At 38.0% G+C, this 27,990-nt stretch overlaps 1 protein-coding gene across 5 annotated transcripts in view; it reads left to right on the forward strand.

Moving 5' to 3' along the window:
• Positions 1–1,859: 1,859 nt before the first annotated feature.
• Positions 1,860–27,990, forward strand: part of MON2 (MON2 homolog, regulator of endosome-to-Golgi trafficking) — a 67,142-nt gene continuing 41,011 nt past the window's right edge. For 3 of the 5 annotated variants that reach the window (XR_010743609.1, XM_066319097.1, XM_066319096.1), the window contains exons 1-10: positions 1,860–2,180; positions 15,184–15,247; positions 19,185–19,312; positions 20,132–20,263; positions 21,660–21,789; positions 22,338–22,435; positions 23,608–23,733; positions 24,496–24,690; positions 25,413–25,537; positions 25,920–26,059. Coding sequence is in view for 4 of the 5 variants with exons in the window: in XM_066319097.1 (XP_066175194.1) it covers positions 2,070–2,180; positions 15,184–15,247; positions 19,185–19,312; positions 20,132–20,263; positions 21,660–21,789; positions 22,338–22,435; positions 23,608–23,733; positions 24,496–24,690; positions 25,413–25,537; positions 25,920–26,059 (1,249 nt within the window). In the remaining variant the exon portion in view is untranslated. The remainder of the gene's footprint in view (positions 2,181–15,183; positions 15,248–19,184; positions 19,313–20,131; positions 20,264–21,659; positions 21,790–22,337; positions 22,436–23,607; positions 23,734–24,495; positions 24,691–25,412; positions 25,538–25,919; positions 26,060–27,990) is intronic. The other 2 variants (XM_066319094.1, XM_066319095.1) reach the window with 2 other exon arrangements.

Genomic DNA, 27,990 nt, shown 5'->3' on the forward strand with positions numbered 1-27,990 from the left:
AGGTATTTGTACTAGTCTTTGAATTACATCAGGCCTGAAGCTCAGAACAGATGCATTAAGGTGGGAAAATCTTTAGGAAAATGCTTACTGGTTAAGCATGTACATCATTCTACTGAAGACAACAGTCTTGTTCTTTTGCTGTTTTTATTTTGTTTTTTTTTTTTTTAAGCATAGAAAAATCAAAGCTTTTAATAATACACAGACCAATGCACTTTGAAAGTATAACAGTGTTATAGAATCATGTTTGTGTTCACTGGACATGGGGCGAAATCCTAATTCCTTGTCTGATGGCACATAAACCTTGACCACCTAATTCAATTGTGACAGCATTACACAGTTCTAAAAACTCACATCCATGTACCCATTTCTGTCAAGCTAACAGTCACTATAATGGAAACAATATAAAGATCTTAAAATAACAAATTACTTATAAAACAATCTTGCATTCTTTGATTCACAAAGCACTCCTAAAGATTTATGTATATAGGTACAGCCAATGCTGTGCCAGTGGCAGCCTGTTTACTGTATCATTTGCAATAGTTTTCAGAGTAAATGAACTCAACATACAAGTAGGGATGCTCAAATTTGTGAAAAGTTTTTACTTTTTCATTACAAGACAGAAATCCCAAAATATTAGAGCATTGCCTGAGTAAGACTGAAGACTTTCAGGAAAGTCTGAAGAAAAGCTGTTAAAATTTTTTAAATTGTATGGCAGTAAAAATTTGTCCTTCGTTTGTCTTCTTCATAATTTTTTGTTCAAGACTCCCAGGTTTGAAAACTACAGCATGTCAGAACTCACGGATGTTTTCCAGCTCCCTGGGTTTATGGATGGGGAACAGAACCATGCTGCATTACAGGCAGGAAGCCAGCACAGTACAGCATTTGCAGTACTGAGAGTATGGAAAAATTACTATTGCAGAGACCAAAATCTTTGTGAAATGTTGATTGCTACGGTGAATGACGAGTGGTGTCCTCCAGAAGGAAGCTGCCAGGCAACCATCAGGCCTAAGCACCCTGCATACTGCACGCTCCAGATACTGAAGAGCTGGTTGTTCAGGAGTCAGCTTTAGAAATGGGTTAAAAATTGCCGGTATGGAATTCTGAGGGATACTACTGGTGACATGGAAGGTACCCGGGACCCAACCCAACCATTCCACATGCCCTTGTTTTTTCCTGCCCGTGTTTATCCTAAAGCTTCTCAATCGATAAAGGAATGACCCTCGCTTCGCTTAGAGGAAACCACGGAGTGCTTCGCACAGACACTGGCCGAGAAGGGCGCAAAGCTTCACTCCTGAAGAACCACAGACTGGGCAGGGCTGGAAGGAGCTACTCCGGGTCATCTCGTCCAATTTCCCTGCTCAAGCAGGGCCGCCCCAGAGGACATTGCACAGAACTGTATCTCCAGCGAGGGAGACTCCAGGAACTCTCTGGGCAGTGTTTCAGAGCGCAGTCACTCGCATTGGAAAGAAAGCAAGAACTTCAGAACATTCAAAAGAAAAATAGTATACCTCGCTTTTTGCTTTTTTAAATCAAACGCTCCTGAGAGCCGGACTTAGGCAGAGGGAACCGACCCCTACACCCCTGCAGGCGCCCGGTGGGGCTGGCGGCTGCTGAAACCCAAAGAACTTCGCCACCTCCTTCCTCAGTGACCCTTCGCAAATGTCGCGCTTTGTCCCCTCCCCACGGCAGCTCCCCAGCGCCGGCGGCCCCGCCTCGGCCCGGGTCCCAGCGCCTCTCCTGCCCCTTCACACCGAGCCAGTGTCACTGCGGGGCAGGGACCCCGGGGAAGGAGCCCCGCTCCCCGGGCCCAGCGCGGCAGGACGGGCCCGGGGCCGCCTCCTCCCCTCCCCGCCGGCGGCCGCCGCTCTCCCCGCCCCCGGCCGTGTGTGCGGAAGCTGCCGGCGCCCGGGATTGTGGGAGCGGGGGGGACGCGGCGCGGGGAGGGGACGCGGCCGGGCCCGGAGGGTTCCGGTGTGGGGCGCAGACGTGTCGGCCGGGGCCGCGGAGCGACAGGCGCTGTCCCTGCCCGCTCGGAACAGCGCCCGGCCCGGGGCCGGCCCGGCGGCGCCATGGCCGGGACCAGCAGCCCCGAAGCCGTGAAGAAGCTGCTGGAAAACATGCAGGGCGACCTGCGGGGCCTGAGCCTGGAGTGCCGGAAAAAATTCCCCCCCGTCAAGGAGGTGAGTGGCGCTGAGCCGAGCCAAGCCGGGCCGGGCCGGGCCGAGCCGGGCGGCGGACGTCGTTCCGGAGGGGCCTCCCGGGGCCCGGGCGGAGCGGAGCTGCCGGCGTGCCCCTGCCCCAGTACCCAGCCCCGTGCTGTTCCCGGCGAGCTCCGACCTCCACGGCCGCGGGCTGTCCGCAGACGTGGCTGTCCGCAGACGTGGCTGTCCGCAGACGTGGCTGTCCCCAGACGTGGCTGTGCCTGTCGTGTGTTCTGTGGCTGTTCTTTTCAGTGCGCTGCCGAGGCGGGCGCCGTGGGCCGGGCTGTGCCCGTCCGGGAGCGCGGCTGGCGGACAGACCGTGTGTTGACGGGCGAAGCGGGAGCGGCCCCCTGAGCCTTCGGCGCCCTCCGGGGAAAACACAAAGTTCGGCTTGGCTCTCTCGGCACCACCGAGCGAGCGAAACTCGCCGGGGGCGAGCTCGGCGCTGGGGCTTGGCCGCCCCGGCGTGCGGGCACCGAGCGAGCGGGGAGCCCGAGGGGCCGGCTGAGGCCGAGGAGGGCCGAGCTCAGCCCTGCGGCGGGGGCCCGGGGTCCCGCAGGTCTCCCCTCGGGTCTGTGCCTTGCCCCTCTCCCGAAGGGTGTGGTGCCCGGCCGGCGTGCCTTATTCCTCACCGCTGCACACCGTGGCTGCCGGTGTGAGCTGCGCTCGACATCGCTACCGCGTCGTTTTGGGGTGGTATGGCTTTCCAGCGGTGCGGACACAACCGAGGAAGCTTGGGAGACACAGGAGTTTGGGCTGCCTTTTTTTTTTTTCTCTCTTCTTAAAAAACCCTTTAGTAAACTCATTCCAGTAGGATTGTATGTTTTAGTTTTGAAACCTGAGTTTATGCTGTGCAGCCTGAGACCTCAGTAATCTCGGTCAACAGGATTACTTTAATTGAAGAGCAATGGGAATTTTTCTTGCAAGCTTAAAATATACTTTTTAACCATGTATTTTTCTGTTGTTTTTATATAGTTTTAGCTTTTTCCCTGTTAGCAGTTTGCCACTTGCCGTTTAAAAAACTTTTCTATGAAATAGTGGGAGAAAAAATACTAAAAGATTAAGTCAGATTAGGATGCAGACCCAGAAGCACATAAGAAAGGCATTGCCTGTGTTATGTGACTTAAGTTCTAATTAAGTGATAGGCTGTTTAATGTTGTATGAAATATTATACACTTTACCAGCTAGCGACTGTGCTTGTTTTGAAAGACATGAAGTGACACACTGTAGCAGAGCATGTTATGTACTATTTTAGTTTGCAGAGGAATGCTGGTGTGTTTGAGAAATTTTGTGTGGTCACAGAAACACAAGAGAAGGCTGTGATCAGTCCTGAGGAATTGTGTGTGGTCACATGTAAATAAGAAAAAGCTGTAGTCAGTTGAACAGAAATCTGTGTGTTTGGAGGGAGATGGGAGTGCTGCTTGCACTCCCTTCTGTGTGTTACTGTGTAACATTTGTTTAGTCTCTGAACAAGTTTCCCCACTGTGTTAATGTTTATTTTCTTTGAGACTTACAAAGGAGTTGGGCAGTGTTGTTGGTAAGCTAGTACTTTTAGTAGTGCTTCATTACGTTTGCCATGGCTGAATATGTACTGCATGTACTTCATACTTGTTCAGCACATGTGTCATATTCTTGTGTAAGTTCTACTTCTGTGTTGTTCGCTTTAAATTGACAGCAATTTGTATAGCTTTCTTCATTAAAAGTACTTAGCGAACTTCTTCACAATTGTCTGGGATTTGGATAGGTTTATTGGAGTAGTACTGGAAGATGATTGTAAAGAGGTGGGACTTTCTCCTGAGTGTTATGTGCTCTTACGAAGAGTCTGAGACTAAAGCAGTCCTACTGTAGGACGTGTGACACAGTGGCAGGAAACAGTCTTACTTCCTCACTTCTGGAAGTCCTTTTTTAGTTCTAGTTTTAAAGAAAATGGGTGTCCTTTTTTTTTGTCAAATCTCAACTGCTAAAGAGATATTTTAATTACATGCTATTAGTGTGATTCATGGTTAGATTTGGCTAGAGTGATCAGGGGAATGGCATACTCTTTTTTACTGACTTGAAACAGCACCAGTTTTTTTAAACCATGTTTAAATAGTGGGTTTTAAAAACAAATTCATACTACTTGAAAGCTCACTTTTTTACTTGCACTGTAACTAAACTTTTCCATATGCATTGTAATCTATAAGTTTATGTTGCAGTTGATGCATATGCTTTCATGTCACTAAATAAGCTTACTGTACCAGTATAAAACTATTGAAAAACTCCTAGTCCCAAATTAATATTTATGACATGTATATCATAGTTGTTAGATTTGACAGGTACTTTATAAAGGTAAATGGCTTCTCATTATCTTTTTAGTGTCTGACAATAGTCAAAGATTTTGCTTGCATTTGTTATCTTCAGCCACTTCTAAAATGCATTGTCTGTTCTGCTTTTATTTTGTTTTGTTTTTATATTAATGGTATTACAATTCTACTAAGTGAATTTAGCTGATAGGTTTGCTGTGATAAAAGCTGTAGTGTACTTCTCTTAACTCTGCTTGTTGCTCAGATGATTAACTTGAGTAAATTCTTTAACCAATACTGTAAGAATCTAGACCAGCTGTATGATCAGAAAACGAGCCTTTTTTATGAAAAGGGTTTTAGTTTTCACACTTTAAACACCCTTCAGTATCTCTTAGGTTCAGAGGGACTAGAACAATATTAAATGATTCTTTGAACAGGCATGTACATGACAAACCTGAAGAAGTTTTCTGGAGTTCTTTTGGGGGAGGAGGCTGAGGGTGGGGTTTGGATGCAGAAGAGAAAAGGACAGCCACCTGTGGGATCTAGATCTTATCCTCAGTTAGGAAGTAGAAATAATTTCTTAATGAACCCTTATTGAAAATGTAACTTGAACTCTTCAATGTTTTGAGGACTTTAATTTCAATTTTTCTGTTACTCTGAGTCTGTAAAATTTTCTTAGTAGGTCATGTTTATGTGAAAATTGTGTAGTTTTAAGTCCAGTAACTTACAGAAGTAGAGTCTGAGGTTTTTGCTGACTTCAATAATCTGTTAAGAGCCGTTGAAATTACTGAGTTACTCTCAGTGTTACACTTGGGACACAAATATGTGGCCAACTTCCTTCCCCTTAGAGTTTTTAACTGAGAACTAACAGGATATTTGGTTGGCTCCAAAGTATCCATATGTTGTCTGTGCCCTGTGTTACAAATAATACCCAAGTAGGATTTTCCTAGGTTATGCCGTTTAAGGCTTTAAAAATGGGAGCTGCAGAAAGAACCTTTAGGTCTGAAATTATGTTGCTGACGATGTTTGGGATTTAAATAACAGACTTCTTTTTCTTACCGGTGTAGAGAATACCAGTTACTATTACGCTTGAAACCCATTTTTCTTTATTGCTAAGTGTTTTTTTTTTTTTTGTTTGATACTTCCTCAGATCAGCATATTCTACAGAGGTGAACTAGGTGTGAATGATACACACTATGGCCAAGAAGTGATTTGGCATTTATGTCTCTGATATGCCAAAACCCCTGTTTATACAGGCAGACATACGAATAATGACATTGCTGAAAAATGTGTTTGTATTTTCATGATGTATTTCTGTTGCCTGATTAGAAGGGTAGATGCCAGCCTTGGATGAGATAGAAGCTCACAGGGAAGTGTAAATAAAACACTGTCTTTCGGAGTTTGAAATTATAGAGGATGAAACAGTGTTTGTTACAGGTATCAGTCGTGTCGATGTTATCTAAGGTAATCTGGTGTTTCTCGTAGAAAACAATACTACTTGGTCATTAATACATAATTTTTAGTACAGTGGGCTCTGAGATTTGCTCTGTACTAGAGAGTATTGTAATGCTGCTAACACTGCACTGAATTGCATGCTGCACACATAGAGCTTTATATACTATTTTAACCTGCCAGTGACTGGAGTTTTGGTATTGTGTGCTGCATTTGTGGAAAGCTGGTGGTGCTCTCCTTAGTGAGCTGGAGTAAGAATTTTCTCTTATCACAGAACTGAAAATGGTTTAGTGTCCTAAGTAAGTTACCTGCTGTTTCTTATTACAGAATGAAAATACTGTTCAGTAAACTGCATCTGATTTTTTAGATAATTCCACTCCATTAAAAATCTTAGAAATACAAGGTGAAAATATTTACAATTGGCAGAAATAATGGAGTTAAAATGAGAAATAAGTATACTCAAAAGTTTCTCACAGCTTGAATTTCAGTTGTATGTAAATATTTGTTGTTTACACAGATCCAATTAAGCAGTCACAGCTTTCTAGTAGGCTTGTAGTTTCTGTGTTTTTTCTTGGCTTGTAAAGAGCAGTAAAAGGAAAGTGAGTTTCAAAAAATACCACAAAAAATTAATTTTTATCCAGCTCCTTGCACAGTTTCAGGCACATCTATGCTGGTGGGAGAGGGGAAGGGAGAGGACAAGGCAGTGTTGGGGCAGACAGGGGCTACTGCATCATCCTGTGGCAGGATCACCTTGACCAGGGTGTGCCCTTTTCATAGCAGTTGTGTGATGGGCTGCAGGTGCCTGTTTTAAGATGTTTGTTACTGTAATAGGGCTGGAAAAGAACTGGTGCTCAACTTGCCTCCGCTGGAAGAGCAGCACAGAATTAGCTTTGAATACTTTGATTAGTAGAAATGCTCTCTTGAATCTCTTGGAAAAAAGCTTTTGATAGCCTCACTGTACTATTTCTTTACCAGATCCTTGTCAGAAAGAGTAGCATTGCTTTTACTTAACTACTTATTGAGTTGTGTGCGCCTTTGGCACATTGACATATTTTTGAAACTGTATTGTGATTTGCTGTATCTAGGGAAAAGAATAGAATTCAATTTTGCAACCTTTTTTTTTCTTCTTTTATAACTAACTCTTTTTGCAGGCAAGTGGCCTTACAAAGCTCATAGGGTGAAAGTTAAAAAGGTAGGATTTGAGTGACTTCTGGACAAAGCATACTTCAAATTATTTCATTACAGTGGATGTGGTGTGGACTAGCCTGAGGCAAGAGTTAGGATTTGCCCTTTCTGAGCTGCTGTGTGTTGCATTGTGTGAAGACAAGCATTATTCTTAATTTCTTCCTTTGGAGTCCAGTCTTGTTTGCATTGAGTGTCATACAGGACAGTTCAGTCCCCTGGGTTAAATCATTCTTGTTTAGGAATGATATGCCAAACACATTTTAAAAGCTAATGTCAGAAAATTAATTGGGAAGCTTGTCCTTTTTAGAGAACCTCTCATGTCACTGAGTAGCTGTGTAAAACTAAACATGAGGATGTCTTGCAAAAGTTAAACACATTAAGAAGATACAGATCAATTTAGTATATAATGTCAAAGTGATCATTAGGGCTCCTAATGCAACTGGAAGGAACAGTTAAAACGTGTGGATATTTGTTAGCTGTTTTTTCTGTAATGGTAAAAATATTTCAGAAATTTTGTTGAACATAGTGCAGTAGACATATTTGAGAAGGCTTAGAAAGAAAATTACATGCTGAACTGTCTTGTGATTTGAGCATCTGAGTCACTTGATGTACTTTTAGCATTGAATAGTTTCTGAGTGCTCTGCATTCATGCTACTTCAGGTAAAAGGGTGAGCCAAATGAACCTAGGAAAGAAGAAACCTTTGTACATAGACCATTTTCTGTAGGAGTAACCAAGTTTTTGGGTTTCCTGCTTAATTTTTTTAATAAAAATGGTTTAAGTAATTCTGACCCTGTAGCTCACAGGGAATTCAACCTACACTGAACATTCCAGGCTGGTTTATTTTCAGGTCTTCACAACATTAAAAGGATGAAAATAGAGGTGGGGTTTTTTTTTTGTTTGTTTTGGTTTTGTTTGTTTGTTTGTTTTTACGGGTATTCATTTAACGGATATTTTAAAGATTCTTTTGAAACAGAGAAACAATGCTCTGTAAAATGTATGTTGTCACACTTAGGCAGCTTGCACTAAAGCATGTGTTTTGTGCATGTGACTGGAGATTACTCTGTAGCATTCTTGAGTTGCCAGCCCATAGCTGAGCTGGTAACTTGAAAACAGTAATCCCTAACACTTCTTTTAGTTTCTTTTACAATTTCTGATCTTTACCACTTGCTGTGTCTGCTAGCTTTGTGTTTGGAGTCCGTTAATTTTTATTCCATATTGACCCTTATATAGGAATATTTTTTCAAAACTATGTTTTTAAAAGTGAATTCTTACATTCCTAGGGGAAAGCATCTATTCAGATGTATTCTAAGCTTCGTGGTCCACTGTAAATCATAAGTTTCATGTGATCATTTTAGTCTTTGAGAAGAAATGTCACATGTTCTGAGGTGATTCACATAAGGCTCACAGGTCAAATTTCTTCATCAGGTAATACCCTGCAATTTAATGAATTAAGAAAATTATTTAAAGTTTCAGTATATTGGTCTGTCTTTATGCTTTCCAAGTTACACTTTTCAGTGCAGGTTTAAGGTGCCTAATGTTGGGTGTCTAAGTTTCATTGATTATGCAGGCTTGGCTTGTTATGGAAATACAGTCAATAGAGCCAAAGAACTATTCCAAATATCTCGTACCCAGGGGATTGATTCCTCTATCACCTACACACCAGGTGTTCTACATTGCTGCTTGAGATACAGTAATGTTTCTTCCTTGGCTTCCAGCCCCTGGTCCAGAAGGGTGTGGGTCTTCTGGTGTCTGTATGTAATTGTTGTGGATACAGAGACCTCAGCTTAGACCTCTGCATTGAGCCCCTGCTAGTGGGTCAGCTGAATTAGCTTAAGGAGAGGCTTTAAGAATTAAGGAGCATTCAGGAGAGACAATCTCCATTGTAATGGGAGTCTAAATATTTAAATTTGTGCATCCTAATCTCTGACTTAATTCCCATCTGCCTCCCATGGCTTCTTGAAGATTATCCAGGAAACCTGTAGCAGAAGTTGGAAATCCTTGGTGACTCCAGTTCTCAAGTAGTGCCTAAACTGTCAACTGTTGTTTCTCTTTACCAGATGTCTGGCAAATGGACATTGCTGACTGAATAAAGTACCTGTGGCGAGTCCTCAAAAGTTGCCTAGTCCCATCTGTTGTGATCAACAAGCTGAAGGCAACATTAGTTTGAACTTCAAATGTATGTCTTCTAAAGCTCTGAAACAGGGTGTTGTTTATTTGTAACATAGAGTGATAATTGTTGTATCAGAAGAACTAAAATTCAAGTACCAGTTCTCTGTTTCAGTGGTTTGGAATCACTTGTGTGGTACTTGAACAGATCACTCAGAAATCTCTTAGTAGTAGACCTGGGCTTTCTCAGGATATCCTCACACTACATAGGTATCTCATGTACTATTTACTATATATTACATATAATATTTAGGTATCCATATAATTTATATAGAATACAATATAGAATATGAGGCACATCCTTGTTCTGTCTGTTGAAGAGAGAACAACTTAAAAAATTTGTTGCTAAGTGGCTTGTGTTTCTTTCAGGTGTTAGCTTTTTTGCCTTTCTGTCTACATTTGGTAATGAGGTGGTTTTTGTTATGCATTGTGATTTGATCTATTAATTTACATGTGATGTTTTTTGCAGCTGAGGTGCAGTATTTTGACTGTCAAGTGAAAACTTCTGATATTAAGTATTTGTATTTGAATATCTTCGTGTTCATGTCAAGTGAGGCAGCAGCTCTGAAGCACTTAGATAACTCTGGCGATTCTCCTGGATTTAGTGATGGTTAACCTTCAGGATTCTGAATTGACTACTGGTGCTCCAAATTGACAATTTCAGAAGATTAATGGGCCAGAGGAGTAAACACTCTTGTCAAGTGTGAAAGAGCACTCTGAATATGAGAGCAACTAATATAGTTGTGCTGGAAATGAACAAGGTTGTGTGTTTTTAAAAAACAAAAGGCATAAACTGCCATATCTTAAATCTTCAGCTGGAGAAGAAAGTCTATGATAGAATCTGTTAATGCTCTTTTTCCCTAATTTATGATAATTTTGTAAAAAAAATGATAAATTGTTCAGTGTAATAAACCCCTGTGAGTGCACAGCAATGTCAGATCAAAACTGGCATTTTGCCAGTTTAAATTACATGTGAAATGAGTAGATGTATGAAAGAGAAGGGTCAGAGTAGGGATTGTACTCAGGGGGAGGAAGATAAAAATACAGAAGGCAAGTGCAATGCTTTTTACATAAATGTGGAACACTTGAGTGCTTTCGTGAAACTGATTTAGTGAGGAGTTTTTTGTGTGTTCTTTTCCAAATAATAGTTTAGCAGTACAGTAATGGTCCAGAATGTGCTTTTGCACAGCTAGCCAGAATAACAATGAAGTGAAACTGTGCTTTGGACAGGCAGACCTCTTATCTAAACTGGTGGATATAGGGTTAGTGTTCCAGTTGGAAAGGCAGACAATCATGGATAGAAAAAGATTGCTCTTTTTATTTCATGTAATAGATATGGAAGTGACTATAGAGAACATATTACTCTCATCCAGTCTTAATAAAAGGTCAGCAAACAATGTAATGTAAATACCAATACAAACTGTTGTTCCTGAATGCTTTTCTTTTTAGAATAGAGAAATCAATAACTTGTATGCTAAGGACTGCAAAAAAAAATTTTAGTGTCTCTGGAAATAGCAATTGGCTGTAATGTACAATGAAAATACAAATGGTCATTCAGAAGCACTAGCAGTGAAAATTCTTGGTTTTATTAACTTTAGGTAACAATGCTATCACATTTAGAAATTTATACAAAAATATCCTAAACGTTAGATCAAACTTTAGTAGAAATCAGCACACGCTTGATTGTTGTGTTAAATATCCATACAGAAATATGTATTTTTTTGGTTAATAAAGCCAAAAAAGTGCTGACTTCCATTCCTAATTGTTAGATACAAATTCCTTTGAAGATCAGCATGTTTATCCTTTTTAAAGCTTTTTTAAAAATTCAGGTTTGAAACTTTTAAAAGTAAGATTGCTATGACAGAAACAATTGCTTTTTCTCACTTTAGATTTGAGTTTTGTGTCATCTTTCCCTTAGGAAAAGTTGTTAACTATGTTACTATTTTTCAGTAAAAGAAGGGTAACTCTTTCATGTTTACCAGAGTAAAGACAAATCCATAGAGATTACTGCAGAGCAGCTGATGTACTGTCAGATCACATTCCAGCTGGCCCCTCTGGTCCCTTACTTGCCTGTCTGTATGCATTGTAGTAGAGGTGCAAATGTCTTGGCATCTGAGTTAAATGTTCAAGCATGTGCCATGCCATTATTTTTACTACCAAGACGAGTCCCATTCTTGGCCTGCTGGGTAACATGATGATGAGCATGGAGTAACTGTAGTGGTATCTTTAGGTAATGTAGATTGCCTGCTGCAGCTGGGTTTAAGAGCTTCCATGATGTCCCGGAAGACAGATTTGAAAGACTGGTGCTGTCTAGATGTGCTCACCACTTGTAGTGTGGATAGCTTGCCTTTAGTCATGTTGAATTAGTGTAGAACTGAATATCCCAGTAATCCTAATACCTTCATATGCTATTTATGAGTTTTTATGAGATCTTTAAATATATGTACAGAGACTACAATGTGGAGAAATTCAGCTTGTGAATGTTACCTGCATGTTGGTAAATGTTGGTTCTGCTTGAGGATGCATTAAATCTTTCCTTCCTGATTTCCTGAGCAGAAATTACCTGCCTCTGTTACGTAAAAAGTGCTTTAGATCTGAAACAAAGTAAAAATTTCCAAAAATTGGGAAGATGCTCACAGGACATCTAATGACAGGAAGGCCGAGATTCTTCCCTGTTTCAACTGAAGACTGAGTGATCTGTTAAGAAGGGGAGAGTTTTGGATCTGAGAAACTCCTGAAGCTGGGTTTGGAAGTCTTTATGTGTTTCCACATTGTGGTCACTCATGTGCAGAGAACTTCTGTCTGTAAGGCAGCTGTGAATGTTGTTGTCAGATTGTACATTCAGAGAGGATCTTTGAGGCCAGGAGATAGATATTGTGTACAGACTTCTTTTCAGTCTGCTTGAAATGGAACTGTCCTGATTTTCAATTTTTTTTTTTTTTTTTTTTTTGGGGGGGGGGAAGGTGTACATAAATTCTCTATTTGCCTTACTTTAATTTCTGTGAAGGGTGATTTCCACTTAATTAGCAAATACTTGGTAATTTCCAAGGAAGCAGAAATGATGGGGCAAGTGTTTGATCCCAGAGGATCCTGTTGAATTTTACTGTGAGGTTATTGACTGTTTGATTAAAACCCAATCAAAGTACTGGAAGAGATTGACTTGAATATGTGCTATCACTGACAGTTTCTCTTCTTTGTTAATATTTCACCTTCCCAGACTGGATGCTGCAGTTGCTTCAAGAGAAACATGAACCAAAACTCAGTAATGACAGGGGCATTTTTGAGACATTTTATATCAGTTCATTTCACAGTTATTAAAGCAGCAGAATTGGAAATCTAATTGGCAGAAGGTTTTTAGCTTTTAAGCTTTAGCATTTAAGCTTTGTTATCTTTCAGGAATTAAATGTATTTGGTTCTTTTCAAAGTAGAGAACTGACTTGCTCACTAGACTACTAGGAGTTGTGGTGCTAAAGGAAGCTTACATCTAAAACTCTGGTGATTGATTTAAAACCATGGTGCCTTATATTTTTGTGAAAGTAAATCATCATTTTTATACCCATAAATATATACAAGATAATGCTCTCTCTCCTTGATTAGTGTTTTATAAGATCCCTTTCTCATGTTGCAGTGTCCTGCAAACTGCTAGAGTAATTGATGTAAATTTATAAACTTAAAAGCTACGAATATATCTTTTAATTTGTCATTTAAATTGATGCGATCCAGGCACACTTTTACCTTCATGTATATAGATTGGAAGTGTGTATAGTTATGTTTTCTGTTGGCTATTTCTGATCAACTGAGGTATTTTTAAATAAAGTTAGTGCGTTGTCTCTTTTACATATACGATAGAGTACTTTATTTTTCTTTTGGAGTATGTGCACAGTGTAATTAGTTTCTAACTGTAAACTTTTTTTTCTACTCTGAATAGAAACCGTAGCATAATGCAGATGATTATACAAATTTCTGTATCTCATGGAGAAGAAGGCTTATATTCAGCAGTTGCTTTGTTTTACCTTATTTTTTTTTGAGCATACTGTTTTATGTAAAGCATGGAAACTACTGAGAGCCATTATGTCAGAAAATTCTTGTGCAAAGTGCATGGTGTTTGTGAATGCTGCTAATATGAGCAGGCTTAATATTCTTTGAATCAGAATGAATTTGACACTCCTGGCAAGACAGAAATCAATTGCCAGTAGATGTGATTATCTTTAGTGTAAAGATAATTGAAGCTGGACTGTGACAAATCCTTCATATTAATTAATAGGAACGATGTGTTGTGACAAGAACCTCTCCAATTAGCTGACAGTTTATAACTGAAGAAGAACAGGGTTTGACTTAAATCTCGAGAACTTCAACACATTAGGTTAATATAATTAAAATAAATGAGAGCTGCTTTTGGCACACCTTATTTTAGTTATGCAAAATATATATGTTCATGTTGCTTTGTGCTCATCTAGCATGTTGCATTGTTAATCAGGCACTGTGGATATTATTGACTTTATTTTTAAAGTAGAAAACTGTTCAGAAAAACTTGAATAAATCTCCGCAATATTAAGGCAGTGTTTAGTCTTCCTATATTGTTTTGGGAAATGACAATTAAAAAAAAAAAAACAACAACCAAACAAAAAACCCCTCAGCTTTGCATTTCTCATTTAGTTATTTTGAGAAATATGTGTATCAGCTCTTAATTAAAATATTTAATTGTGAACTTATACAGTCACCTTAACCTGACTTTCTGTGAAATCTTGTTTGAATAATGTTCTGATGGAGGGGAAATATTAATACTTTATTAAACTTTATGTCTGTTGTTTTCATATTTCTGCTGTCACAGCTTCTTTGCTTCTCTAATCTGTTTTATATGGTGACAGTACACATCTTTAAATAGTCATATCAGAGGAAAAATAGAAATGTTTAGTGTGGAAAGTGCACAGAAATACAAAGCTGAAATAAAAGGGGAAGTGTGCTTTCAAACTTGCAGAACAGTATTTTCCAGCAATTTATATCCAGTCATTTGGGAAAACCTGTTGCATTTATTTTGATTTATTTAATTCTTTCCAGAGGCTTACTGTGTATTAATGAAATTACAAATTGGAAAGGCATAATTTACAGTGTATCTTTTGTTTTGTACACAAAGCTTTCAGAAGTCATAGTCTTGCAAAGCTTCCATGTTACATTTCCAGTTTGGTTTGCTTTCCGTTAGGGAACATGACTTGAGTGATTTCTGCAGGGAAGTGTTTGTCGGCATTGCAGAGGGAGTTGCTGTTCCCCTGGGGCTGTGTGTGATGTCCTGGCTGGGCTGGGCAGCCCTGCTTGTCACCCGGCCACGCTGTGGCCACACAGCCTTGGCCCTGCTGAAGAAGTGCCCCAGGGAGAGGATGGTGCTGCTGCTCTGCCAAGTCGTGTTTGTGGGGAAGGGGAGGAACCGGTGCTGTGCACTGTATGTATGGCATGCTGGGAAGAACAGAGAGTATTGTTAGAAAGTCACCTCTGTGGCATTGTCCTGGGAGAATTTGTATAGGACATTTGGGAGCCAAAATCCAGGGGGAAGATAGGTTTCATTTTTATACTCCTAGTTTGAAACTGTATAGAGACTATGTAGCAGTGTTTATGCTTACTAGTGATTTGGGGGGGGGGCTTTTGATAAAACTGGAAAGTAATATAATGAGAACCATGATTTCTAAAAATTCTGAACATATCCCTTCATGTGGTATTCTAGAAAGGAATTCTAACAGCAACAAACATTTCCCTTCTGCATTAGTTCTGCTGGCAGAAACCACTGCAAACACATTTCTTGCTCTCAGACTATACCTTTTTATTTATCTACAATATTTTTTATTTCTTTGCAGATATTGATGTATGATGTAGCATCTAAACTACTTATTTTCTTTTCTTCTAGGCTGCTGAATCAGGAATAATAAAAGTGAAAACAATAGCTGCACGGAACACAGATATTTTGGCAGGTAATTATTTGCTCTGTAATAGGAAAAATAAAGCTGAGTTACAGATCAAAATATTAAAAAGTTGTCTTGGATATGTCTAATAATACTACGTGTTTTTTCGTGTGTGCTATATTGTTGATGCTTTACTTCTGGCACCTAGCAAAAAATCCAGTAGCATAGAAGTTTTTTGACACTACTTGTTTCTTGTTAGTGCTGTTAGGATGCTGAGGAAGGGCTCCATTTTCAGTTATGCTCTACAAAAGTAATCATCCACTTAGAAAAATAAGATGAGATACTTAGACCCTACATTTTCAGTGTTTCAGTTGCTGTGGTTGAATGCTCTGTGTGGAGTTCTGCAGTATGGTCCACATTTATGTATTAGTCCATCCTTTGGGGACTTGTAACTGGCAGGCAAAAATCCATCTTTATCTGAGACAAGGTCATTCAATTTAAGATGTTCCAATGCCTTAAGGGACAGGACATATCTTGTGAGCTGCAGCTTTGTAAGTGCTTTAAACAATATCTCTTGACTGTGTTCAGCTTTATAAAGTTGGCTTCTTGCCAGTTGCTGCTAAAGCCCTTGGCCAGATTTGAATGTCCCTGCATTAATACTTGAGTGTCTACCCCAGATGTAGTCAAAATCCTTGAAATGCTAGATTGTTCGGAAGGTCCAGTGAAATAGCTGCAAAACTGTTTGGGGGTATGTAAATCAGATATTGTTAAGGAGGCATTTTCTAGGATTATTTGAATTAACAGACCCACTCCTCAGTATTTCACTTTAATGCCTCTTTTTTATTTGTTTATTTTCTTTGTTTTCACTGCTGTCATGAATGCTGACATAAGTGGGAAAAGTATGCCAGGTAATGTCAGCTATATCAAAATACACAAAGGAAAAAGGGAAAGAAGTAGTTAGCCATTTGGGAAGCTGTCAACATATTACTGCATAAAGATGTTCGTATTTTAGAAAGCTAATTTCTAATCCTGCAAAATTCATTGGTTTTTGGTCTTCAAAGGGAAGAGATAGGAAGGATCATTCTATTTAGTAATGGCTGAGCAGTCTTTGCTTTTTTCTTTTTGAGAAAACACTTCCTTGAAGTTGGTAAAAATTTTTAAATAATTTTCTCTTGGTAAGTTTAAAGTAGAATGTACTTAGTATTTAGTGCATTAAAAAAACCTGCACAGATTTGTTGTTAAGAGGTTTGGGAAACTAGCACATCCTAAAAGTTATTTTGATTAGTTAATCTTTGCTAATAGGATCATAACTTTTTCCTCCTCTGTTCCACAGTTCTGTACTGGGAAAACGTACTTTGCCTGCACATTATCCTAGCATTCCACAGTTAAATCATAATGCCATTAAACAGACTCAGTTTTTTATGAACTCCTGTATTTTTTGAAATATCCATTATAAGCTAATCTTCACATAAGTTAGTGTCAAGAGATTGTCTATCTGGTATTTAAAATCTTCTGAAGAAACATTGTATATGTACTTCAGTAATAATAAAGCTACAAAATGCTACAATGTAATTGTGAAATTTAGTGGATACTTTTTGACTGCTAGATGATTTAGGAACATCTATGAGACCTTCTAGTAATACAAATAAATATTTTGATGTAAACCATCATTCACTGGCATAGATAAGAACAGCTGTATCAGATTGTTTGAATAAGCTGATCTGATGTTTTCTTGAATCATTTAATTGTGTAGGATTATAATTTTTAGGAAAATAGATGCAGGCTTAAAATCTTTTTAAAAATCTTAAAAATCTTTGTGATTTTTGGTAGGATATGTTTAACCTGCCAGAAATTTGAGGTCATTGATCTAGCTTCTTTCTTTCTCTTGGAAAAGTTAACTTGAGCTGTTTCAAAGTCTTCATTCTTGCCAGTATGTACGTGCTTTATTATTTATTTATAAAAATTTGAGAAATACCAGAGGAGGAGAAAGAAATAATTTCTCAAATTTATCTCCTGTGATTTAAGGCTATGTGCCTTTGAGATGTGCAAAATCTTATGGTTTAGGAGTTCTTGTAAAAAATCAGAATTATAATCTTGCTTGATGAAATGAATGGGTAAGTTATACTTTCCAAAACCTACACATTTGTTATTGTTCTGTAAGATAGATTTCTTTCTAATATATTCTGCCATAAATTGGTAGCAAAATGAAGGCAGGCATGGGAATAATAAATTCATTGTGCATTTTAAGACTGAAGCTAAAATAGGCACAGAATCATGTGATCAAAGAATATTCTGAATTGGAAGGGATCATCAAAGTTTACCTCCAGACCCTCTGAACAGGAAAGTCCCAAGAAGCACCCTGGTTGCCATAAAATCAGATGGGTTCCAAAGCAGGTCTACCAAACATTAATTTTTCTGCTTCAGAAATTAAAAATACTTTTATAGAGTCTGTTGTGAGTTTATTGCTTTTAATGGATTATAGAAGAAAGTATTGTAAAAGGCTAAATTTATTCTTTGTCTTGTTATTTATTAACTCATCCCATTTTTGCCATTCAGAGCTATATCTTGAGTCTCATGTTAAGGATAAATGTTTTGTGGTATCTTTTTGCTTGCTTTTTTCTTCTTGATGGTTAGAATTTAATGGCAGTTCAGAAATATCAACTGGACATAGAGCCTGCTCTGGCTCTGAAGAGACTGATGAAATGGACTGTGTTGATACCACCTTGTAAGAACTATTAACTTATGGAAAGTTGGCATCCATAATTTATAATAGCCTATCCTTTTCGTTGAAATTTCTGAGTCATTTAGTTTTTCAGTTGGAAAATATCACTCAAATATATTTTTGTAGTTTTAACTTGCTTAATTTTTTCCCAAATTAGCTGCAGCAATGCTTAGTAGTATAGATTATGTTTGCATTTTTATGTGAAAATGTATTTTTTGTTCGTGGTAACTACTGTCCTCTGAAAAGCATGTGGAACTTTTCATGAATACATTTCTTCTACTACACATAGACTAAAACACAGTGTGTGACATTCAGTGTAAGAACACACACTGAACTTTCAATCGTGAGGAAATTTTTAGTATCTGAAATGGTCATGAGCAGCTAAAGTCTTAGACGTTTGCATGAATCCACAAACCTACCTGCAAATGGAAAAGCACTCATCAGTCAGAGCAATGCTTTCCTTTAATATTTTAGTATTTTTATATTTTATTATCTCAGATTTCTTTAATTACTTTTATGAGAAAAAAAAACTGTTTCAAATGCCGATGTGGAATGTTGTATTCATTATGAATAAAAAGCTTCATTATGAAGCTTTTTCTCCTTAGCAAAAAAAAGGAAAAGAAAAAAAAAAAGGGGAGGTGTGAGGGAAGTTTATGGAAACCGGCTTTCTCCTGGTGAAAGTGCATTTTAAGAAGCTACCCTTTGTCACTAAAACACCATTTGACAAATCCACAGCCAGGTGAACGTACCCAGGATACAAACAGTCCAGTCTCTCTCTCCTGTTTTGTCAGTCTAGTCTCTTTCTCCTCCTGTTTTGCCAGTGGCAGTTTGCTCTTCCCCTTCCTGCTCTGTGCATTGGAATGTCGCTCTGTGCCATGCTGTGTTGCTTACTGCATTAGATGCTGAGGTGAAGCAGAGCAGAAGGACAATGCTACCTGCCTGAGACTGGCTCCTGTGGCAAGGCCAGGGAAAGCTCTGGGGTTGGCAGAACCTTACACCTTCTTGCTAACCACATGGACTCTTAAGTGGATGTTTTGGACTTGGAAAGTCACATGAGTGTGTAAGGGAGAAGGTACTTGGAATTTGAGCCTTGGCCAGGGTAATTGTGGAAGTCAGCTGTGTCAATCATGTCTGTCTTCACTTGGCTTTTCCCTGTGGTCCACGTGTAAATCCCATATTTCCAAGACTGGAGATTGCTTTTTGTTAATAGATGTGATTAACAATTTTTGCACTGTATTTTTCAAAGTATTAAACATTGACTACTTCCATATTTCTCTTTGAAAGCATTGAAAGAGAACAGCTCAGAGGTGGTTCAGCCTTTTCTGATGGGTTGTGGAACAAAAGAACCAAAGATCACTCAGCTGTGTCTGGCAGCCATACAGAGGCTTATGTCTCACGAAGTTGTTTCAGAGGTAAGATTGATCTTTATACAAAAACGTAAGTGTTTCAGAGTGAGGAATACAGACCTCAAACAGAAGGTGAATGTGTTGTTTTAGGAGGCTCTTTATATTATAATGGACACAGTCCACAAAATATTTTACTCATATCTTGTTTTTCAGTAATTTAAAGGAAAACCTTGTACACAATTTAAGAAAAAAAAGTGAGGCAGTATTAGTAACCTCTAGAAGGAAATTCATGAAAATTGAAATCAGCTCATTTAGTTCACATTCTTACACTGCAGGAGCTAAACATGTAATGAACCTTGAGCATCCACAAAATATACTCTGTGCAATAACATTATTGTGCTTTCATAGTATTTTATTTTTAAAAATAAGGTAAAATGGATGCACATTTTCTACAGCAGTAGATGTCATGATATATTATGGTACGTCATATGTGATGTGTTAGGAAGCTGATGAAAATAATGCTGTTAAAATACACCTTCATTTTTGCTTACATAATGTAAGATGACACTGTTTTCAGTCTGTTAAGAGTGAATTCTGAGGGTAAAATATATTTTTACTGTGTCTTCCATATTTCCAAGTAGAAGATTAAGTACAGGCTTTAGTTTGTACTGCATATTAAGACATTTCTGTTGTCAGTTCTTTAAAATACTTGGGGAAACTTGTGACAATGAAATTTGCTTTATATTCTCAATGTAGTCCTATGGTATAGACAAACAGGTACATTCAGTTATGATATGCCTTTATGACAGTGATATTCTTATATATGTACATTATATACTAATACATACATATTGTAATAGGTGACAAAAATTTATTTCTTTGTAGGCTGCAGCAGGAAACATTATTAATATGCTTTGGCAATTGATGGAGAACAGTCTTGAAGAACTTAAATTACTCCAGACAGTTCTTGTACTTTTAACAACCAATACAGTTGTGCATGATGAAGCACTATCCAAGGTAAGAATTTGTTGGGGTCAACTATAGAATTTAAAATATCCAAGAGGAAAAATGGGGAAATTTCACGTATGAAGCATGGGAAAGCAATGAATGAGGAGGGGGCTTTCTTGAGTCTATTGTGTCCTTATGGTCTGTATGACTAGACTCTGAAAACAGGACTTGTTTTAGCTTCCTTTTCCATGTGTTTTGTAATTCCTGCACAATAATGCATTTCAGACTTAATAGGAACTTGAAATAAAAACACTAAGCCAATACCTGTCCTTCTCATCTGTTAAATTCGTTGGATGTTTTTGAACTGGAATCAGAGTAGATAGCACAGTGTAAACTCTCGCTGACAGAGAAGATGTTAAAAGAAGCTGCCTTCCACCCTGCCTTAAATCTCTTTTGAAAACAGTCCAGTTATTGCTCCTTCAGTAATAACTTTAGGTCTTAGTTTTAAACATGAAACCTTTTGGATAATATGTTTCAACTAAAAAAAAATAAGGACCCAGTCCATTTTAATTTAAATTATAAAATGCTTCTCTTTGAAGAAGCAACACTGTTTACCCATCTACGCATTGTGAAACTCTGCTTATTAAGTTTCTCTTCTAGATTACCTTGTAGAAAATTGATTTCAGCCAAACATGCATTGCATGTTTGTGTTTCAGTCTAGGTCTTGTAAGATTTTAAACTAATGTGGCAATATCATCTGAGTAGAGTCCACAAATCACAGACATGAAAAAGAGGCAAAAGAAAATTCTGAATCTTGTAAAGCTCACTGCATGTAGCGCTATGGCCGGGTGTGGTTGAGGTTCTTGAAAGTGCAGGAACATTGTATATGAACAGAAGAACAAGAAACACAGGTTTCGCTACACATACAGGTGTTAATTTTCAAAATTCCTTATAAACAGGTAAGTATTAAACTATGAGTTAGAGGTAATAACAAAATCCAGTGAGAAAAAGTATTCAGGTCATTGCCAGCACAATGACACTTTGAAATGCGTGTCTTGGGAATAATAGCAGTCAAGGCAACATGATTCTGAAAGCAGTGTGATTCAGTGTAGGAGAGAAATGACATTTTAGCTTTGGTGTTGACTGACCTTTCTGTGATTAACCTTACAATCCTAATGTCCTTTTGATGTTAATAGTCATACAAGTTGTTCTGTGTGATGATTACTGTGTATTCTCTGTATGATGACTGCAATTTTATTGGCACGTTGTATTGTGTTCAGTAAATACCACTTTTTTTTTTTTTTTTTTTTTTTTTTTTTTTTTTTTTTTTTTTTTTTTTTTTGGACAACCTTTTGGCAGACTGTAGCAGAAAGCATTTCTCAATCCATCGACCTTCTTGACTCTTAGCTAAAAGATGAAATGTATTGTTGTAAGGTGATATTTTTTCTGTTTTTTTTTCTTTCAGGCAATCGTACTTTGCTTTCGGTTGCACTTCACAAAAGATAATATCACAAATAACACTGCGGCAGCTACAGTGCGGCAGGTGGTTACTGTCGTCTTTGAGAGGGTGGTTGCTGAAGATGAACGATACAAAGGTGGGCACACTGCTTACTCAGCTTGCTTTGATTTACCTGCTTTTTGACACCTATCAGAGGTTTCTCTTTCAGATAAAGAAGTAGTGAAATATCTATAGGTGTTATAACAAAAGTCACAGGCATCATTAATTTTAGCTGTCTTTTATACACTTATTTATATTTAAATTAGATGAAGTCCTTTGCCATGTGTCAGTCCAATTCAGTGCAGCAATATATAAAACCTAGAATTTTTTTTCAAGTTGTGAGAGCTAGTCTTCAGGTTAGCACTGTAAAGGGATTTGAGGTGAAGGTGTCATTTATGTTGCAGGTACCATAGATAACTGAGTGGGAAATATGTAGCAGTAGTAGTTTTGAAGAGAACATTGGAAAGCAATGCTTGGTATTGATGGTCTTTGGTAATCAATCTAATGTTTGTTTCTGTAGACATGATAAGTTGCAGAAGAATTACCTGGCCATTCTCATAGAATATTCCTGTAAGAACACTTAATGTGTACTTGATTTTTAACAGTTCCTTTCTTCACAAAACTTTGTTTTGTTTTTTTGCACAGATGCTGTTGACCAGCCAGCTGCAGTGCAAGGGAATAGTAATAGAAGATCTGTCAGTACACTAAAGCCTTGTGCTAAGGATGCATATATGCTTTTTCAGGTAGTTGGGAAGCATATATTTATGTATTGACAGTTAAGATTGGGTACTTTTACATCTCTTTAAAAATTTTCAAGAATTTACATTTGGTATATTGACAATGTTCTTAACTAGAGCTTTGGGCTTTCTAATACTATTTATTCTAATTGGTGATGATATGCTGTCTCACAAGGGAATGATGGGAAAATGAAGACAAAGTGGCCTTGGAAAATGTTTTACCATAAATCTTAAATAATAGCTAAGCATACTGTCTGCATTAAATTCAAGATTCTTATTTCCCTGAGCCTGTGGTGGGTTTACCCTGAATGGACTGTCAAGTCCCCATTCCTGTCCCAGCTGGATGGGGAGAGAAGATAAGATGGAAAACAATTCATAGGTTGAGATAAGGCAGTTCACTAAAGCAAAAGCAAAAGTTTGCATATGCATGAGCCATGTTCAGCCACTTCCTGGGAAGCAGAGCTTTAGAACGCGTGGTGGTTGCTCCCAAAGGCAAACATTGTAAATAATGGATGCCTCCCTTCCTCTTCCATTTCTTAGGTTCTGTAACTGAGGTATGGAATATCTCTTTGGTTAATTTGGGATGACATTTTTTGTGTCCTCTCCCAGGATCTTGCCCAGCCTGTTGGTGGTGGTGGTAAATCCTGGAAGACAGTGCTGGGGCTGTGCCAGTGCTGTTCAGATGTAGCCAAAACACTGGTGTGTTATCAGCACTTTTCCAGCTACCAATGCAAGACTCAGTACTGTAAGGGCTGCTGCAGGGAAAATTAACTCAATCTCAGCCAGATGCAATATGGAACAAAACACTGTAACTGTAGTTCAGTCCTCTTTCTTGTGGTTGATATAGGACATTAAAGGCAAAAAGGTAATGAAAAAGAGTAGTTGCATTCATCATACCAATAAAAATCTTCTTGACTTAGCAAATTCACTGGTCTTGAGATGTTTTTGAGGGTAGGAATGAGCATACATACTACATGGATATCAGCAAAGTTTAAAATTTCTTTTAAACATTTTGTATGCTTTATAATTTTTGTTTAAAAAGTATTTAAAGAGAAATAACATTAAAATCAGAAAATCACTCACAAAATAGGATAGTGTAGATTTCATTACAAACTCAGGAAACTTTCTTGGTACAGGTCTGTACAGAGAATGTCAATGTTACTATGTTTCCTTCTAAGGATCTTTGTCAGTTGGTTAATGCTGATGCTCCCTATTGGCTCGTGGGCATGACAGAAATGACACGGACATTTGGCCTTGAACTTCTTGAGTCAGTCCTCAATGACTTTCCACAAGTGTTTTTACAAGTGAGTAGTTCTTGGATGGCAAAACAGGATGACTTTTACTTACATGGGTAGTAAAATCTACACTTCATTAAATCCTCTTTAATTTAACATGAATATTGTTTTCCTGAAGGACTTGTAGCTTTTACGTTTTGGGAGGGTTTTTGGCAGAAAAGTTTGGTGTGATTTTGAATGTTTTTCTTTTTCCATACACTTTGTTTATGTTTTATTTATGTTCATACATTTTGTAGGACTGTTTGTTTTACTCTGTTTCACTTTTGGTTTTGGTGTTTATATCTCCTCCAGAGATGCACTTTTTAATCTTGCCTTATTTATGACAGCTCTGTCACTAAATTTGTGGAATTGTTATTTCTGCAAAAACATTAACCTCACCCCACTTGTAAAGTAAGAATCAAGACTTAGTTGTGTGTATCTACTGCATTTAAATGCACCATGATCCTGCAGTAATGTGTTTTATTAGCTGACTGTAGGTAAATTAGAAAAATTTATATATTTAGAAGTGATATATTAGCAGTCTATTTCAACTTGCAAAATACAAGAAAGATGCATGGCATGAACCTGACCATTGTAATTTCATGCTTTTTGGTAGCTTTACAATGGTGTATGCAGTTCTGCCTTTTCATTTCCTGATTGTAACTTATACCAAGATTTACATGATTTCAGACTGCTTGATCATAACTACAGATGTAAATAAGATGCATAATCAGAGCTACCGGCAGCAATTAAGGAATATCTGCATATAACTTTTTCTGGTTTCTTTTTCAGCATCAAGAATTCAGTTTTCTTCTTAAAGAAAGGGTATGCCCTCTTGTTATAAAGCTCTTCTCCCCAAATATCAAATTCAGGCAAGGTTCCACCACCTCATCTTCCCCAGCACCAGTGGAAAAACCATACTTTCCCATCTGTATGCGTTTGCTGCGAGTAGTTTCTGTTTTGATTAAACAGTTTTACAGTTTGCTGGTAAGAAATATGCTCAAATTTTCTTTTCTCAATTTTGTTTTTCTGTGTAAATGCCAGTGCTGCGATCAGTAGTAGTATTGATTAGTTCTTGGGAACTGTTTATGTCTACTGACGAAAGAGAAAGCTAAATACTCTTTTCCACTTACATTTATTTGTGTTTACATGTGTTCTAAATGTATGATTTTGTTAAGCATGGACTTGTATTAATTTTATAGTAGATTAGCTGTTGCCTTTTCTGTATTTAACTGCCTTTCAGATTTTGGGAAATTTTTGATCTTCTGTTGTTTGCTTCACTTTAGATAATGATGATTACTGTGCCTTGTTAATACTTTCTAAGAGGCTTTTGACTTGAGTTGCAAAAGCTGTTGACAGAATGTGGGTAAAAACTACTTATTCTGCTGTACTTATATCCTGAATTTTGGGTATTTGCTAAAGAAGATATTTTTCATTTGTGTACGGTAGCAAATGTATGACCTTTATTACAATGTCTGTGAGGAGTTTAATTCCTTCCGTTCAGCTTGTCAAAGTAAAAAATGTTGTGTTTCTGAGTAAACATTGTAACAAAAATGTTTCAATTCTGAGTAAATATTAATTCCAGGGATTTTTTTAGATTCTGTAGAAAATTTGCTGTGATAGGACTCCTGAGATGAAAGGCTTTTTTGAGAAAATATTTTGTAGGAGTCTTTTTCTTTTTCTTAATTATTATAAACTATATATTTTAGGTAACAGAATGTGAAATCTTTCTGTCACTGCTGGTTAAGTTTCTGGATGCAGACAAACCACAGTGGCTACGAGCTGTTGCAGTAGAATCTATTCACAGGCTTTGTGTGCAACCTCAGCTATTAAGGTATTAAATATGTTATCATTTGCTTTTACGTAAAGTTTAAGATATTTTTTTATTATTTTTCTGTAATGGAAAATGCTTCTTAAAACATTTTAAGTGTGTAGAAACTTAAATGCAATAAGCTCCTCATGAGAATTTTATGTAATCCATTAGGCAATGCTTATTAACCAGGAAGGGCTGAATTACAGTTATTTGAGTATGTCTGTGTCTTAGCACTGTCAAAAGAACATTTATCTAAAATTAAATATTGTTTACCTAAATATTTGCTGTTAAAATGTGCTTTTAGTCTACACTTCGGAGTGTGTGGGGGGGTGAAGTTGCTGTTAAAATATTCTTTTCATCCTCAAGTTATCAAATGCTTAGTGTTTTGTAAAATACCTTCCAGGTCTTTTTGTCAGTCATATGATATGAAGCAACATTCCACTAAAGTTTTCCGTGATATTGTGAATGCACTGGGCTCCTTCATCCAGTCTCTATTTCTCGTACCAAGCACAGGGAATGCATCAGCAACACCAAACCAAACTGGTAAACCCTTCTCCTTATTATAATTTTATTTTTTCATCATTTTCTTGTAATAATGAAATTTGTTTTGGTTCAGCTCTAGTACAGCTCTGTACTTCTGTGTTTATTTTGGTGAGAAGCTAGCTTGAGACCAACTAGTGTTCTCAGCTCTGGTACAACAGGGGATTTTATCTGTATTGTGGGGAAGGCAAAGACCCCAGTCAGCAGAGCAGTGCTCCTGCCTTGATTTCTGTTTCTGCAGTGACCAAAGTCCTTGTTTCACCACTTTTCAGAGGGAAATTCTAGTGATGTTATTTCTAATTTCTGACTATTAAAAACATGTCTGATTTCTGTCTCCTTGTGCAGGGATGTCATTTATGGCAGTGTGCAATTTAAGTGACAAGACACTGTGTGTTTGTGGGGGGCAGTGACTTATTCTTCTGGTTGTTCAAGGCCAAAACTGGAGAGAGGGAGCCAGGAGGCAGAACGGAAGATTTGTATTTTACAAATAATCTGTCTTTTTTTTAAGCTGAAATCAGACACATGTTGAAATGAAACTTGATTGTCTTTTCTTGCAGCCATAATTTTGGCATTTCACTAGGTATATTTGTATTTTAATAAGAAGAAATTATTATCCTGTTAATGCCTTTGCCTGTGTTTATGTCCCAAGTTAAGGCTCTCTGTTTCTTCCTGTAGTTCTCGAAGCAGAGTCCTTAGCAACAAACAACATAAAAATAATTTGTAAGGTTGTCTTTTGATCTGCCTTCTTAAAAGAGATAAAACCCAGATAATAAGTATAATCATTGTCTATCGTATCTACTATTAAATGACGAAACATTAGTAATTTTGGGTTTAGACTCATACCTTTCAGAGATTACTCAGGAAATTGGAATCCTCTGCTGGAGTTAGCAGAGAGGAGATCTGAGTCAGTGTCTGTTGTTCACTAGCTGTCTATACAGCAACTGGTGGAACATTTCTATTAGTACTATTTCTAGGTTAGCTTAATTATCTTAAAGTAAATCAGAATCATACTTTTCACCACATAACGTGCACATATGAGAAGCTATTCTATCATATTCATTCTGAAAACCTAAATTTTGTCTGAAGTGAAACAGCGCTGCAGTAGGGTCGTGCGTCTATGCTGTGTATTTCTCTGGGTTATCATTTCAGTTTGTTTTCTCTTTTCCTTTTCACTTCTTCTTTCTGTCTGAGTATTCTTCATGTCACTTTCTCATGCTTTTCTTTTTCTACTTTGTTTCCTCCTATGGCCATATTTGACATGCAAAGAGCAGATCAATGCAATGTAATTCTTGAACTGAGTCTTCTGATTATAACAGCAGTCCTCTCATTAGCATGATGTCTTTTGGAATCATAGAATGGCTTGTGTTGGAAAAGACCTTCAAGATGATCTAGTTCCAGCCCCCTGGCCATGGGCAGGGACACCTTCCAAGAGATTAGGTTGCTTGAAGCCTTATCCAACCTGGTTTTGGACATTTACACTCCTTATGCACCTGATTTTTGAGCCTCAGTCTTGCAACAGACTACCTGTTTTGTGGAAGTTGGAAGGTGCATATACTGAAGTTCTGTGTCACTTTTATTATACTGGGCAATGTTTACCGCCCACTTTAATGAGTTAGATTAATGCAAAAATAATTACAAATGTCTGACTGCACAGTGGCATCATAGAAAATGACACCAGTGGAACTGTGCTAGTGGCAGTGTTCAGTTAACCATTTGTTTAGCAGCATGATTTTTTTTTGCTTCAGTCTGTGAAATGTTACTGTGTTAAAGTGTCTGCATAAGCTTCTGTGTATTCATATTGTCTAAGTTAGTAGTTTATTGCCTAAATTGGTAGCTTACTCCCGACATATTAAAAACAAGCACACCAAAATGGCAGTTAGACTGTGAGTCACCATCCTGAGACTCTGCTCGCTCTCCCCATTGTCTCTTCAAAG

This window comes from Sylvia atricapilla, chromosome 5 (genome assembly GCF_009819655.1).
Source record: "Sylvia atricapilla isolate bSylAtr1 chromosome 5, bSylAtr1.pri, whole genome shotgun sequence".
Taxonomy (NCBI): Eukaryota; Metazoa; Chordata; class Aves; order Passeriformes; family Sylviidae; genus Sylvia; species Sylvia atricapilla.